The sequence below is a fragment of the Grus americana genome, chromosome 3 (genome assembly GCF_028858705.1).
Source record: "Grus americana isolate bGruAme1 chromosome 3, bGruAme1.mat, whole genome shotgun sequence".
NCBI lineage: Eukaryota > Metazoa > Chordata > Aves > Gruiformes > Gruidae > Grus > Grus americana.
In genome coordinates, this window is record NC_072854.1 from 60,536,393 (window position 1) to 60,551,816 (window position 15,424).

The window sequence follows — 15,424 nt, forward strand, 5'->3', positions numbered from 1 at the left end:
TTTCCAGGTTTTTGAGCATTAAGTACAGTAGAAACAGTTTGCTTATTGTATTGCGGACAAGATTCCTCATAGCCCTTTTTATGAAGTCTTAAACAAGAACCCGGACAGACCTTGAACAAGTGGGAGCGGGCAGCCCTCTGAATAGCCAGGAAAGCTGATGGTGATGTGGAAGCCGGGAATTGATCTGCCAAGGCCTTCCCCAGAGTCTCAAGTATAAATGGGCTTTTCCATCCTGACTGATACATAGATTAGTTCACATTTTTGCAGATCAGTTGTTCTATAGGAGGGCTTGTCAGATTAAATATTACTCTTGATATTTAAAATATTAAGAAGTATCTTCTGGTATTTGTGATTTCCATACCAGGTACACTTTCAGACACAATAGATCACTTCAGATTGAATTCTAATGAGGTTTGTGTTTTCTATTGCAGAAGTCAGACGCTGTAAGAGTCACCACCTTCACTGGCTGCATGGGTGAAACCTTTCTAGACAGCAAGCCCATAGGACTGTGGAATTTCAGGGATATCGAAGGTGACTGCAAAGGATGTGCCGTCAGGTAGGTAAAGCACTGACTGTTTCTCATGCTGCTTTGGGAGCCTGTCTGCGGTGACACTGCATTCTGTGCTAAGCAGCAGGAATTTCTACAGCAGCCATCAAGTTTCAGGAGACAGCTGTGGTCTGTATGCAATGCTGAGAGTTGTAGGAACTATGAAGTTAGCTTGCAATTACACCAAGAGGGGAAGCATCCAATCTGCGTTGTAAACGTGGTCTGTGTCTTAACAAAATTAAGACGGTATAACAGTGCTGTGAGGGAAAGACTCCTGCTAACCAGTAACCAGGTTTAGTCAAAGCATGGGAGAGGGTGAGATCCACAGTGGGACCGAGTCTGGCTCATGGACAGCTGTGGTGTGGGTGCCTGCAGCATGGGGTGGGGTCAGATGCCTCAAGGTGGCTTTCACAGCCACCAGTGCAGTGAGCGGAGACCCACACTAGAGAAAGGTGTTTCCTTTCTCAAAAGAGAATGGGAAATCCTGTCCTTGTCAGTGACCTGTGGTTCCAGACAGGGCAAATGGCCCATCCAGGCAGGACCAGGATTCACATACGTAGGCTCAGAAGTCTCTTCAGGAATTTTAAAACAACTTAAGTTACTTCCTTTCTGGATGTGTCCTTCTCCTTAGAGAGCTGTGAGCCATCTTCACTCCTCTTTCCCACCAAACTAGTCTCAAACACTTTCTTGTGCCATGTCTCAGCTTCAAAAGCTGAGGACCCTTATACAGCAGCACCACCTTATACTACAGCACAGTCCTGGGAATTATCATGTAAAGAAGACAGACTCCGGGTCACTCACAACCTTGTTCATGGTTTATGACTTTCACAGTGACCCACTGCATGAAAGCAGCACTGTCCTCTTAGATGCTCCTGGTTTTTTAGGGAATTTGGCAGTGTTTGTATATGGTATGGAGCTCATGTTGCATCAGGTAAAATAATTATAGACCCAGTCAGGGAAGTCAGAGTAGGCTAGTTTTCAAAACTAGGCTGCTAGTTTGACAACCTGCTATGTCTTAGCCCTTTGAAAATGATAGAAATTGCAGTTGTGAACAGAAACAATTTTGGAAATACTGGTGCATTTCCTTGACTACAAATGTAGGCCCATGACACTTAGGTGGAAATTTAAGGAGCGTGATGATGGATATATGCATTTCAGTCCCAAGCAAGTCCTAGTGGAAATGCCTACACGTTTCTGTGCATCTCCGCCTGAATTTAATTTTCTCATTCATTAGTGATAGTGTAGATCTGCTTGCTTGGAGTGGGGGTGGGTGGGAAGGAGATTAAAAAAAGAATGCTAGACTTGAGATTTGTAGAAAACTGTATTAAAAGCTCCCTTTTACCTTAACCCATTGTTCCAGTATCAGAAAGAGTCCTGTTCTCCTGCAAAATCTATTTGCAAAAACTTAACTCTTAAATGTAGCTATGGAGGGTGAAAGGACTACATTCAAGATCCTTGTATGTGTGCCAACATAATGGAAAACATGTTCCTAGCTTGTAGGTTCCTTGTTCAAAATTATGTTTGTGATTAAACCAAAAGATTGCTGTCTTGCAGCTATATATTCTGTGTGAGAGAAATGGACAAGAGCCTATAATGAAAATCATATCAAACAATCTCAAAGCCTGATCTTTTCTGTTCTGTAATGACAGGAATACCAAAAACTCTGGAGGGACTGATGCTTCTGCTCTTGTGGTGTTTGTAATTGGTGGGTAAACAGAGAATCAGTTTCCAGGGTTTTCATCTGTGACCCTCTAGAAGTTGTAAAATAAATCACTAACAATAACAAAACCAAGATTTATTACAAGATGAAAGAGTACATAATGCAATTTTACACAGAGGATTGCAAAATGAGTCATTACAGACCATGAGATACATGCGACAGGTTCCGCTTCCATCTTCCTCCTTCCGTCTTCCCTGTGCTTTTGTGTTGCACAGCCAATGAGCTGACCTTATAGCTTCACTTGTTAGAACAAGTGTTTGATATAAAATCAAACCAAGTTCAGGAAGACTCCCAAGAGGCGTCCCCTCACTCCCCTTTCCCCCTACTTTTTTTTTTTTTTCACCTCACATGGCAAAGGAATCTTGTTGGAATTGCCCCTTTTCAGCCCACAGGTGGCAGACAGCGAAGGGACCGTCCAGTTCGATGGCGACAGCTACGCCATGGTGAGCCGCCCGATCCGCTGGAACCCCAATATTTCCACAGTTATGTTCAAATTCAGGACCTTCTCGTCGAACGCCCTGCTGATGTATCTTGCTACTGATGACTTGGTAAGAACAATCAGCTAACATCCACTCTCCTTACAGGTTTTATACCATCTTTACAATGGCTGAAGTCATCATATTATGAAAACAAATAGGAATTGAATGTAGCACTGTCCTGGTATAATGTTGTCTGGTATGATGCTCCACGCTGTCCAAGTGAAGACAATATTATAGTGTGGAAGTTGACTACCTAGTGTTTACTGACTGGGGAGCATTATGTTAGACTGAGGGGAATTCCAGTTTTTCTGAAATTATTAATTAATTTTCATTTATCACAAATCTTTACCTGTGCAAACATTGCCAGTTGTGGTTACACAATCATAGTTTAAAGTATCATAGTATGAGGGCACAGAGAATATGGGAAGAGACAAGTCTTAAATAGAAGTCCTACTGATATAAGAAAAAGTTTGTGTTTAATGTGAGTGGCAGTAAAAAGGGACCGAATGGTGCAACAAACAGGATGTGATGGTGATGACGTCTTTACAAGGTCTACAAATAGTGCCTTTACAGATAAAATAGAGAATAGAAACATTAGTTATAAAGGTGTTCAAGATTTTTATTCACACTCATTATCAAATGTGTGTGGGTAACAGGGAGAAGTTATTTATAAAGACTTCTGGCCAGATCCTTACATGAATTGGGAATAACTCAGCTTCAGCATCTCTGATCAAGATTGATTTGCAAGCCTGACTGGGAACAGAGTCCTTTCCATAGCCTTTTTATGTGGGCCAGAAGTTATGTACACCAGTTCTCTTGAAAAATTACTGAGTACTCACTCTTTTACAAAAACTGTGTTTGTAAATCCGTCTTATTTCAGATGCCTGTGTTTTGGGAAAAATTATCAGAATTGCTGGATTTATTGAGTAGGAGTGTGCTCCTTCTGACTGACTATAGTAAAAGATATAATTTTATTATGATAATGAAGTAATTATGTAGTTTTTATAATTAATTTTATAATTGAATATTGAAAGTATAATTAATGTAATTATTTTAGATGATTTTGTGTAATTACTATTAATTTATGTAGTTTTCTAGAAAAAATTATTCACTTGAACTTCTGAAAAATACTGGAAGCTGGAAGGCAACTGGTTCCTGATACAATTTGTTTCTTAAGATATTGCCCCACTGTTTGGGGATTTTGAGGATGCTCTTTCTCATGATGCATGGATAGACATGCGTAAGCATCTAGAATACTGAGTTTGTTAAATTTTACTCTTTTCTTCTTAACATAAATTTATGTTCATATACATAACATTATTATCACAGTTTTTGCATAAGTATTCAGCACATGGTAAAGTATTTTCATTCCTCCTAGATCTGAGCACAGGTTGAACTGGCCATAAGCAACATTATAATTAAAATTTCTCTGTTACATTCATGCCTAGATCATCGTTCCACCATTACTTAATGCCTTTCGTGCTATCCAGTTCCCTGGCTATTTGTATCTTGCCAGCTCTTTTTCTGCAGATACTGCAGCATATACCATTGCTCCAGTCAGCCATCTTCATTTACAGCTTAGATATTGGTGTCAGTGGTTGATGAGGAAAATAGTTCATAGCTCTCTATTGCTCCATCAGTACAGAGCACTCTTTGGAAACCCTAGTACAAGCAGCCAGTTTTACCATCTTTACTAATGTTGTTTTCTACCTTGCAAGTTTAAATCTAGCTATGTAGTAAATACACTATCTGTAGTACAGCCATATACTCAAAACTGAGTATTCATTTCAGGTAATTATAATGTGTATTTTTGTCTTCAATCAAAGAAAATAAAAGTACAGACATCTCAGCAAAACTTCAGCTAAATTAGCAATCCAAAGGAGAAGGAAAGGGGAAAAAAGAACTTGTTGGCAGCATACATTCATACATTACAGTCCTGGGCAGTAAATGCCTGAGAAGATTTTTTTAAAAAGCTTGAAAAAAGTTGTCTATTGTCAACCGGGAAAAGAAAGTGTTTATTTAATGTCATATGCCTCTTACCAAAATGAATGAGAGTCATATTTTGTGTATCTAATCTTTTTCATTAACAGAAAGATTTCATGAGTGTAGAACTCAGCGGTGGGCGTATAAAAGTCAGCTATGATCTGGGTTCAGGTACAGCTTCTGTTATCAGCAACCACAATCATAATGATGGCAGATGGAAATCTTTCACCCTGTCAAGAATTCAAAAACAAGGTGAGTTCCTGTGGTGTTAACACCGTGACTTTCCCAGTTACCTATGCAGTACAGCTAACCATCTAATCATGGGGAAGATGATGTCCAAATTGCTGGGAGCATGAATTTCTAGTGATTTAGCAACTTGTTTTGCTTAGATTACAGGTGTGGTGGGTTGCATGTGAGTGACTGCACTGTCAAACAGGCCTTTTATCATAGAATCATAGAATCATAGAATCACAGAATCATAGAATCATAGAATGGCTTGGGTTGGAAGGACCTTAAAGCCCATCTAGTTCCAACCTCCCTGCCATGGGCAGGGACACCCTCCACTAGACCACGTTGCCCAAAGCCCCATCCAACCTGGCCTTGAACACTTCCAGGGAGGGGGCAGCCACAACCTCTCTGGGCAACCTGTTCCAGTGCCTCACCACCCTCACAGTAAAGAATTTCTTCCCAATATCTAACCTAAATCTGCTCTCCTTCAGCTTAAAGCCATTACCCATTGTCCACCACTAGATGCCTGTGTAAACAGTCCCTCTCCAGCTTTCTTGCAGGCCCTCTTCAGGTACTGGAAGGCTACTGTAAGGTCTCCCTGGAGCCTTCTCTTCTCCAGGCTGAACAATCCCAACTCTCTCAGTCTGTCTCCATGGGAGAGGTGCTCCAATCCTCTGATCGTCTTTGTGGCCCTTCTCTGGACTCGCTCCAACAGCTCCATGTGTTTCTTGTACTGGGGACTCCAGAGCTGGACACAGTACTCCAGGTGGGGTCTCACAAGAGCGGAGTAGAGGGGTGGAATCACCTCCCTTGACCTGCTGGTCACACTTCTTTTGATGCAGCCCAGGATATGGTTGGCTTTCTGGGCTGCAAGCGCACATTGCCAGCTCATGTTGAGCTTCCTATCCATCAACAACCCCAAGTCTTTCTCTTCAAGGCTGCTCTCAATCCATTCTCCGCCCAGGACCTTGCACTTGGCCTCGTTGAACTTCATGAGATTTGCATGGGCCCACCTCTCAAGCCTGTCAAGGTCCCTCTGGATGACATCCCTTCCCTCCAGCATGTTGACAACATCACACAGCTTGGTGTCGTTGGCAAACTTGCTGTCAGTGCACTCGATTCCACTGTCCGTGTTGTCAACAAAGAAGTTAAACATAGATGGTCCCAGTACCAACCCCTGAGGAATGCCACTCGTCACTGGTCTTCACTTGGACATCAAACCATTGACTGCAAATCTTTGAGTGTGACCATTCAGCCAATTCCTTATCCACTGCATGGTCTATCCGTCATATCCATGTCTCTCCAACTTACAAACAAGGATGTCATGTGGGACAGTGTTAAATGCTTTGCACAAGTCCAGGTAGATGACATCACTTGCTCTTCCCTTATCCACCAATGCTGTAACTCCGTCGTAGAAGGCCATCAAATTTGTGAGGCACAGTTTGCCCTTAGTGAAGCCATGGTGGCTGTCACCAATCACCTCCTTATTTGCCATGTGCCTGAGCATAGTTTCCAGGAAGATCTACTCTATGATCTTGCCAGACACAGAGGTGAGACTGACCAGCCTGTAGTTCCCCAGGTCTTCCTTTTTTCCCTTTTTAAAAATGGGGGTTATGTTTCCCCTTTTTCAGTCAGTGGGAACTTCACCGGACTGCCAGGACTTCTCAAATATGATGGAGAGTGGCTTAGCAACTTCACCCACCAGTTCCCTCAGGACCCGTGGATGCTTCTCATCAGGTCCCATGGACTTGTGCATCTTCAGGTTCCTTAGATGGTCTCGAACCTGATCTTCTACAGTGGGCAGTTCTTCGTTCTCCCAGTCCCTGCCTTTGCCTTCTGCAACTTGGGTGGAGTGGCTAGAGCACTGGTCAATGAAGACTGAGGCAAAAAATGTTGTTGAGTACCTCAGCCTTCTCCGTATCCTGGATAACCAGTTCTCACATTTCCTTCTGGAGAGAGCCCACATTTTCCCTAGTCTTCCTTTTATCGCTGAAGTACCTATAGAAGCTTTTCTTGTTGCCCTTGATGTCCCTGGACAGATTTAATTTTAATTTTTATGAATGGGTAACTTAATTTTCAGGCATAATTCTGCTTTGTAGTTGCATAAATTACATTCTAAAATGCTTCTGAGTGAGGAAAATAGAAGCTTTTTCATCAATTCCCTGATGTTATTCAAAATCATAGTAAAAGCCTGTGTGATTTTTGTTAGGACAGCAATAGCTTTCATGCTGTACAGTCGTCTATTGCTAAGCATGTCCCAAAGCACTTAAAAAAAGCAATGACTTCAGTACTCATAGTACCATATCTCAGTAGACAAACACAACAGTCATTTTGTACTCCCTAATGATATGCAGAGTGTCATGATATGAATCTGCATGGAAGCAACTGGGAATGTTTTTAAAAGCGCCACTAACATGTTACTTGTGCAAAATGTGAAGTGGTGGCATCTGATAAGATTGCAAAGAATGCTGGCTACCATGCTGGCAAAATTTTTTGTTTGATTGTTTTTACTCTAATTATAGGACTGGCAGAATCTTACCTGAGCCATTGTGGTGGGTTGACCTTGGCTGGAGGCCAGGTGCCCACCAAACTTGTTTATCACTCCCCTCCTCAGCAGGACAGGGAGAGGAGAAAATAAGATGGAAAAAACTCATGGGTCAAGATAAAGGCAGCTTAATAAACCAAAAGCAAAGGTCACATGTGGAAGCAAAGGAAAACAAAAAGATTTTTTCTCTCCTTCCCATCAGCAGGCGATGCAGGCACTTCCCAGGAAGCAGGGCTTCAGTACGTGTAGAGGTAGCTCCAGAAAACAAATGTCATAAATAACAAATGCTCCCCTTCCTCCTCCTTTCTCTTAGCTTTTATTGCTGAGCAGACATCATACAGTATGGAATGACTTTGGTCAGTTGGGGTCAGCTGTCCTGGCTGTGTCCCCTCCCGAGATCTTGCCCACCCCCAGCCTACTGGTGTGGGGGGAGGGGGGAGATGTTGGAGAGAGGCAGCCTTGATGTGTGCCAGTGCTGGTCAGCAGTAGCCACAATCCTGGTGTGTTACCAGCACCTTGCTGGCTACCAATACGCAGCACAGCGCTATGAGGGCTGCTGTGGGGAAAATTAACTTCATCTCGGCCAAACCCGATACAGTCAAATTAATTCCAATCCATAACACCCTCAGAGCCTTTGTGTCTTAAAGTCTTACTGCATTCTGAATCTTCAGGGTCACCAGGAGCCCCTGAACAGACTCTTCCTCCTCCATCCCCTGCAGTGCCAGCTCTCCACCTGACCTCATCTCAAACACAGACCCACTCTCTTGGCACTTGGAAGAAGTAGACTTGGGAGCTGGAGCAGTGGTCAAAATGAGTCCAAGCTGGCTCTTGTATACTTGCTGCACCTTTAGAAGAGAAATGCCTTGTTGTTAGCCAGTTAACTTAGTTCATACTTAACCCAGGAGGTATTAAGATAAAATACAGTGTCGCGTAATTGTAATTTTTTCATGCCATTCAAACATGTCATGTTTAAAAAGATAAAAATATAAAAATGAAAGGAAAATTAGTCTATTTAGAGTAAGATACAGCAGGAAAGTCTATCACCCATTCAATTCTCTTTCACTCCTAAAAAATAGGAAGTTTGGTTTCAGGTTTTGCGCATTCCTTCTCTCTTTAAAGGTATTTATTTAATCAGCTGCTGCTACAAGAGACTCATCTGTGGGGAGAGCTTCTATCAGAGAACACCCTTACTCCTGTCCTCCCATTGCTCCTTCCTCTCCATGGATTATACATTACCTCTTCTAGCCAGTCCTCTCTTTGAAATCTCCTAAGAGGGTGGCAAGTCTTTCATCTCCAAACTCAATCTATTCCACCTTTAACCAGAAATCAGGCTGGACATTTTTTTAATTAAATTAAGGTTCATTTCATTCCTTAGGTATGTAGATGGGGAGGGGCAGTGTGTGTAGATTATAAGCAATCTCTTGCATTTAACTGTCTGGAAAGAAAAAAAAAAAAGGAAGGAAGGAAGGAAGGAAGGAAGGAAGGAAGGAAGGAAGGAAGGAAGGAAGGAAGGAAGGAACCCTTTCTTTGCATCTCTATGGTAGAATATCCTCTTCTTCCTTGGGGGCTGCTCAGCACATTTCAGCATGCCTTGTCTCTCTCATTGAACCTTGCATTCTGTATTAATCCATACATTAAAAATATACACAGAACAAGCATTTAAATAAGGTGGTTGTATATAGTGCATCACTGACTCCAGATTGAGATTAGACATGACAGCAACCGACTGCTTTGGGTTGAAAGTGGTTTAGAGTGACTGATCACCAGTCTCTAAGGCACAATGACAATGCTTAACGAACTTTTACACTAAAAACTCCTGCTCAAGTGACAACCTTTGGACTGAAATCACAAATTAGATGTAAAATGATCTTTTCTGTCTTGAATTTGTCCTGAAGTGTTAGCTCCAAATTACATTGGCACAAAGAACATACTAAATTGAAACAGGTTTAGAGAAAATACAAAAATAAAGCATACAGATTCGCTATAGCTTTTCAGGTTGTTATGGAAACAGAGGAAAGTGTGGGTGCCTTCCCCTGCCCATAATTGACAATTAGGAAATCCAGTCTCTTGATTGCACAATACAACCCTCCTTGCCTCTCCTCTCACCGGCTAACCCTCCAAATATTTCCCTGTTGATTTCTTACGTTAACACATCATTGTTCGTGTCTGATATTTTGAAACTATTCTCAAATCTGTTCCAGCCAACATATCAATTGTAGACATAGACACCAATGAAGAAGAGACCATAGCAACGACTTCTACAGGCAGCCACTTTGGACTCAACTTAAAAGGGCATGAGAAAATATATTTTGGGGGACTGCCAACCCTGAGAAATCTAAGGTAACATGGCTCAAACCAATTTCTTTACCTTTGGTAAGGGGATGTAAATGCAATGTAATCCTATTTTCTGCATCTATTTCTCAAGTTCACTTGCAGTAAGTGAATGGTGAGTTTCCAACATCCCCTACATTGCCACAGCAGACCAACACTTTATTTGCATATGCTGTGTATTTCATGGAGCTTACATTGCACAAATATGATGGAAATAGTGGTAACGGTGCAGTACATCTTTCTGATGCTGTGCAGAACCATGTTGTAGATGACTTTTTAAGTATTTTTTTATTCGATGAATTGAATCTGTGACTTCCAACTTACAGAAATGGCTCCATACCTCCACAAAATTACGCACAAGCATTTACTTTGTGCATGAGAAGAAAAATTAAACTACAAACTCTTCCTCATGGGACTACTGTTAAATGGATATGCATGTTTTTGCATGATCAGGGTCAGAATACTTTTAATATCTATAAAAATACTGTATTTAGGCATAATTTAAAAGTGTTTGTAGATGTAAGTTCCCTGGACTCCTTAGATTAAATTCCGCCTGTGTTCAGGAATGAAAGTATATGATACAATAACATATTTAAGGTAAGTAGAATGAAATATGGCAACCTTTTCCCTTCAGAAGCCTGATCCCGAATTTCTGACACAAATAAAATTCCCAATATTTATTTCTAAAATATTGTGTAATATTATTGATAAACTTTAGCTTTAATAAGCTAAAGAAATGGTATAAGAGATACTTGAATTTAGTGACTGTATCACATGGTTTTAAATAGACAGAAAAACTTACTTAAGGTTTAAATGAATATTCAGCAGTTTTGCAATGAGGAGAACGAGAGAATTCTGTGCTACAATGAACAGATGAGCAACACAGAAGCAAGCCCATTAATCTATGTCAGCTTGAGCTACATGCCATAATGACGGCCTTGAAGTGGTCTTGTGCACAAGGAACTGTTGTGATTAGTCCATGGGCTGTTCTGCAGCTAAAAGAATGGACATATTTGTTAATTTATTAGGTTAATAACTGACCTCTGATGTCAAATCGCCCAGCAATAAGAAGATCTAAGATGTATTTTACTCATGAAATATAACGTTATATTATGTAATTGTGAAATCACACCAGTGCATAACAAAATGTCTAGAGCAATTATCTTCCAGCAAATCCTCTGTGGTTGCTTAGAAAATCGGTGTACCACAGCTACTTGGACCTGTGGTAACCATTTTGCCTACAGCTATGATTCATGAGTCACTGGGGCAAGATGAATGTTATGGTAAATTAAAATCAAAAATAGTGAAAGGGGGATTAGGGCAAAGCTGAGCTACTGCAAACAATAGACGCTGAGGTACCCGTGACTTTGTAATTATCAGGTCGTGTCAGTTCTGCCAAATTCTTTTACATGGTTTGCTCTTACTCGTGACCAAGTATAGCAACAAATTATAACAGCTCTCTGATAGATTACATTTTAAGGTAGCTGGTTGCAGAGTGACCCTGTTAATTATTATAGCCTGTAGAATCTCACAATCCATTATGTGTTGTTTGTAAATGATGTATATCTGCTTCAGTGTGAAATATTTTGAACCTTGCTAATAAGTATCATTTGCTACAATTAATGAAATTTTCATATTTTTTTTCCCTTTCTCTCTCACCCTAGTATGAAAGCAAGGTAAAAATAATCGGATTACTTGCATGACTTGCATGTGTCTAGTAAGTGCAGCTTGAAAGCACAGGCGGCAACGCAGAAGCAGCGTGTGGGCAGTATTTATACCAGCTGTTACGCCAAGGCTGTTAATTCAGCGAGTCGCTCCTGCTGCAACAAGCAAAGCTGCTCCCAAGTGCTTAACACTGTCATGTTACACGCTGTGCACACACCTACACAAACAACTTTTATTTTTGTCACGCAGCTGCTTACTTCAGCTGCGTTTGTTTGTGACACTGGAACGCCTCGGAAGCAAAGCTGCGGGCAAGCTGCACTGCCCGCTTGGGCTCTGACCTCCAGGCTGTAAGAGCAGCGTAGTCCCGGGTCAGGCGAGGAGCGCGGCGCTGCCAGGCAGTGGAGTGCTTACTGAGGAGGGTATGAGAGTGAGGTGCAGATTTTTGGGAAATTTGCCACTTCCGAGTTTAAGAACAGGGGGATAGGAAGGGTCACCTATTTCTGACTGGTTCCACTTTGCAACTGCTTGCTTTTGCTTTCATATGCTCAGATATGAACTGAACTCCACTGTTTTGCAGCTTAATTCCTGGTGTGAGTGACAAAAATGCAGCTTTCCCCCCAATCCTGAGAAAGATTATTTCCTCCCAAGCTCCAGAAATCTTTTCTTGTGTTCCCTTGAAATTGATCCTAGTTTGGAAAAAGAACAAAAAAAAAAAAAAGGCCAAGAATTTATGCAAGATCTGTAAGAGCTTGGACCTTGTTCTGTATGTTTTGGAAGGGAACAAGGGAAAAAAGGAAGTCTTAGGAAAACATCGAGCAAGTGTTAAAGGTTTACAAGGATGTAGAGTTCGTATGGGTTGAGAATTACAGGATAACGGTGACTGCCTGTTCTGTGAGGGCAGTCTGTGACTGGACAGGGCAGGAAGGGGGTAGGAAAATGAATGGTTTCTGGATGGCAAAGACAGGAGACTGGGCACTGCTGACAAAGACATGGCAAAACTCTGCTGCTGCTGGGAAGATGAGTCTATGAAGGAACTGGGGAAGAGCTAGGAAATAAGAAATCAAAAATGAAAGGTGACCATAGCTACATGACTGTAAATAAAACAGAATAAGTATTATTTTAGTAAACCAGATGCTTACTTTTGGGGATGTAAATTTGCCAGAGAATACACCGCGCTTGCTAGAATGGCTATAATGCAAAGAATGGCTTTCAGTACCAAAACATGCAGCTGAATTGTGCAAAATGGTTTTATTTTGTAATTAATATTCTTTAAAATCTTTTCTTTCCTTCCAGGGAGCTGAAGTGTTGGGGTTTTTTTTCTCTCCACAGTTTTAACTCCTTATTTATTTTCCAAATCTGTTTTTCTTTTTTTGAGCTGTTCATATTATTCAGACATTCTACTAAATTGTCAACACTCATGGATAATATTGTGAGTGAATTAACTAGTGCTTTTTTTCTTTTTGGATTTACTCTCCGTGGGATGTATGGCAACTTTTTTTCTGAAGTGACTTTATAAGGCTTTTCTTCTTGCAAGCCTGGTTCAGATGTTGCCAGCAGTTGTGGTCTCACACTGGTGTTCCCAGGCCTGGGAAATCATACTTTTGCATTCAAGTATGGTAGCTTTGGTGTTACTTTCAGGGGTTTTCTCATTTCTTCTGGCAACCAGCTGATGAGCCAAACCATGGAACTTTGCAATTCTAGGACAATATTTTCCTGCCTTGGATGGATAGGCAGATCCTGTTACAATCCCAAGTGGTTTGTTTTCTTTAACTGCCTAAGAAAGTCAAATATATTGTTGTGCCACAAGAAAATATGCAGCAGTTTTCATAGGAAAGATACTGGGAATATAAAATACATAGAAAACAAATGTCAGTCCACCTGAACATGAAGAATTCCTGAAGCATAAAAAAATATAAAATTAAATTTTTTTTCAGTCTTTGGCAAAGACTTCATCCAAAATGTTTGTATGCTGCTAAAGTTCCTCTTTCATTAGGATCTAGCATGCAAAAAGATGAATGAAACATCTGACTTCCAGTTAAGGTCCTTCCTTATTGTTATGATTTCCCAGCTTGCATCTTTCTGCTTTGCCTAAAGAACAACTACTTACTTATTTCATAGCTCACTCCATTTAAACACCAAAGGTGACAGCACTCTTGCAGTACCAAAAAAAAAAAAAAAAAAAAAAAAGAACAAATGTAAAAGAGGACTATTGTCAATTGGAGATGAGATGAATCTCCTGTTAAATCTTTGATGAGTGATGGAAGGCAGAGTGCAATATGTGCTGATAGGTGGTAGAAGGCAAGAAGTATTCATTTGAGTGTATGTGTGTATTAAAAAAAAAAAAAAATCAAGCATCTGTGCATCTGAAAGCGCATATATCTGTGTTCTCTGTAAATTCTATTTTTGAAAATATATTGTACTTTTAAATTTTTTTTAGGCCTGAAGTGAACTTAAAGAAATATACAGGTTGCCTCAAAGAGATTGAAATTTCAAGGACACCATATAATATTTTGAGTAGTCCTGATTTTGTTGGTCTAACCAAAGGATGCACACTAGAGGTGAGTCTGAATTCCATGTCTTTTGGTCTTAATGGATATAAATGTTTTCCAGTTTCTGATTTTATGGCATAACATATTAATTGTATAAGGCATAGTCAGACACACATAGGGCTCTAACCTGAAAATCAGAATGTTTCTATTTAAAAGAAAGAAAGATGAATTAGTCTGATCAGCAAGTAGACCAGTTTTCTAGATCCTAACTTCTTGGACAGTATCCCTGTACAGTTGTGATATCCCTGATCCTAAAGGGTGGGATTTTCTGAAATGCTTGGCAGTGGTCTAGTTCTGTTTCAGCTGACTAAAATGGGAATTATTGACCTTAATGAGGATAGAATTAGGCACTGACAACATTGCAAAAACCTTAAAAATTTTTGATACACATAAAATACAAGGATTTAAACAATTTTCTTTTAAAAAATTGTTTTTATAAAATCAATCACTACAGAAAATCTGAGGTAATTTGAAAACTACAGTATATTTGGGGGTAACTGAAACAAAGTCACCTTTAGGATAGGAACTGTAGAGCACTTACTGTTACGAACTACTACTGAGCTGGAAGGCACATTTCTTGCTGATCACTAAGAAAAAGCCAAATTGATGTCATTATTTTAACTTTAAATACAACTCAAATCTATTTTTTTTCAATTGATGCTGCTTCTAATTAACAGGCTTTCAGTGCATCTAAATCAAGGAATCTGATCCTAAGTTTGAGAGGGAATATAGTAATTTTCCATGGAAAAGAAGAGTCTTATATAAAAAAGTATTTCCAGTTGCATTTGTCTCCCAATAAATATTTGTATTTCTTCCCTGGAAATGTACACAATTTAAGGTAGTTTTGCAAGCAGATGTATGATCTAGAGTTCCATATCAGATACCACCACAGCAAATTAGTTATTGTTAAACAAATGCTCTCCAAACATTTTTCTGCAAAACATTGAAAAATTCCTTTGAACAATGACTGGAACCTGGCCCAGGCCAAAATAAAGATGAGTACCCTCTTTTGCTGTGTTTATCACTTTTATCTCTGGCCTTCATCAGAGCAAAAAGCACACACAATAGGACTCTCAGAAAGGATATTAGATTAGATGGATCTCTCATGAGATGTCCATTTTTAAGTTTTCAGGTTTGTGACAAAGCTAAACTGTAAACAACCAGATTGCTCAAATGGTTTTAAACCTTACAAATTTGGGTTCAGCAAAAATTTTCTACAGAAGTTCATATTTGTTTGCCTTTATTGTAGATTCTTTCCTAAATAGGAAAGAAGGATAGTTGTGTTGATTTTCTTCCGTTGCTATGAATCTTAGACAGAACTTTGTTTTTCATGTCATGTTGTAACTCTAGGGTTTCAGGATTTGAAATCTAGTTGGA

General features: G+C 40.1%; 1 protein-coding gene across 7 annotated transcripts in view; it reads left to right on the forward strand.

The window, feature by feature from the left end:
- LAMA2 (laminin subunit alpha 2) overlaps positions 1–15,424 on the forward strand; it is a 379,531-nt gene that overhangs the window by 340,927 nt on the left and 23,180 nt on the right. For 6 of the 7 annotated variants that reach the window (XM_054819583.1, XM_054819586.1, XM_054819587.1 and 3 more), the window contains 6 exons: positions 432–556; positions 2,653–2,815; positions 4,837–4,981; positions 9,704–9,842; positions 11,498–11,509; positions 13,936–14,056. In XM_054819583.1, coding sequence (XP_054675558.1) covers positions 432–556; positions 2,653–2,815; positions 4,837–4,981; positions 9,704–9,842; positions 11,498–11,509; positions 13,936–14,056 — 705 coding nt within the window. The remainder of the gene's footprint in view (positions 1–431; positions 557–2,652; positions 2,816–4,836; positions 4,982–9,703; positions 9,843–11,497; positions 11,510–13,935; positions 14,057–15,424) is intronic. The other variant, XM_054819585.1, reaches the window with a different exon arrangement.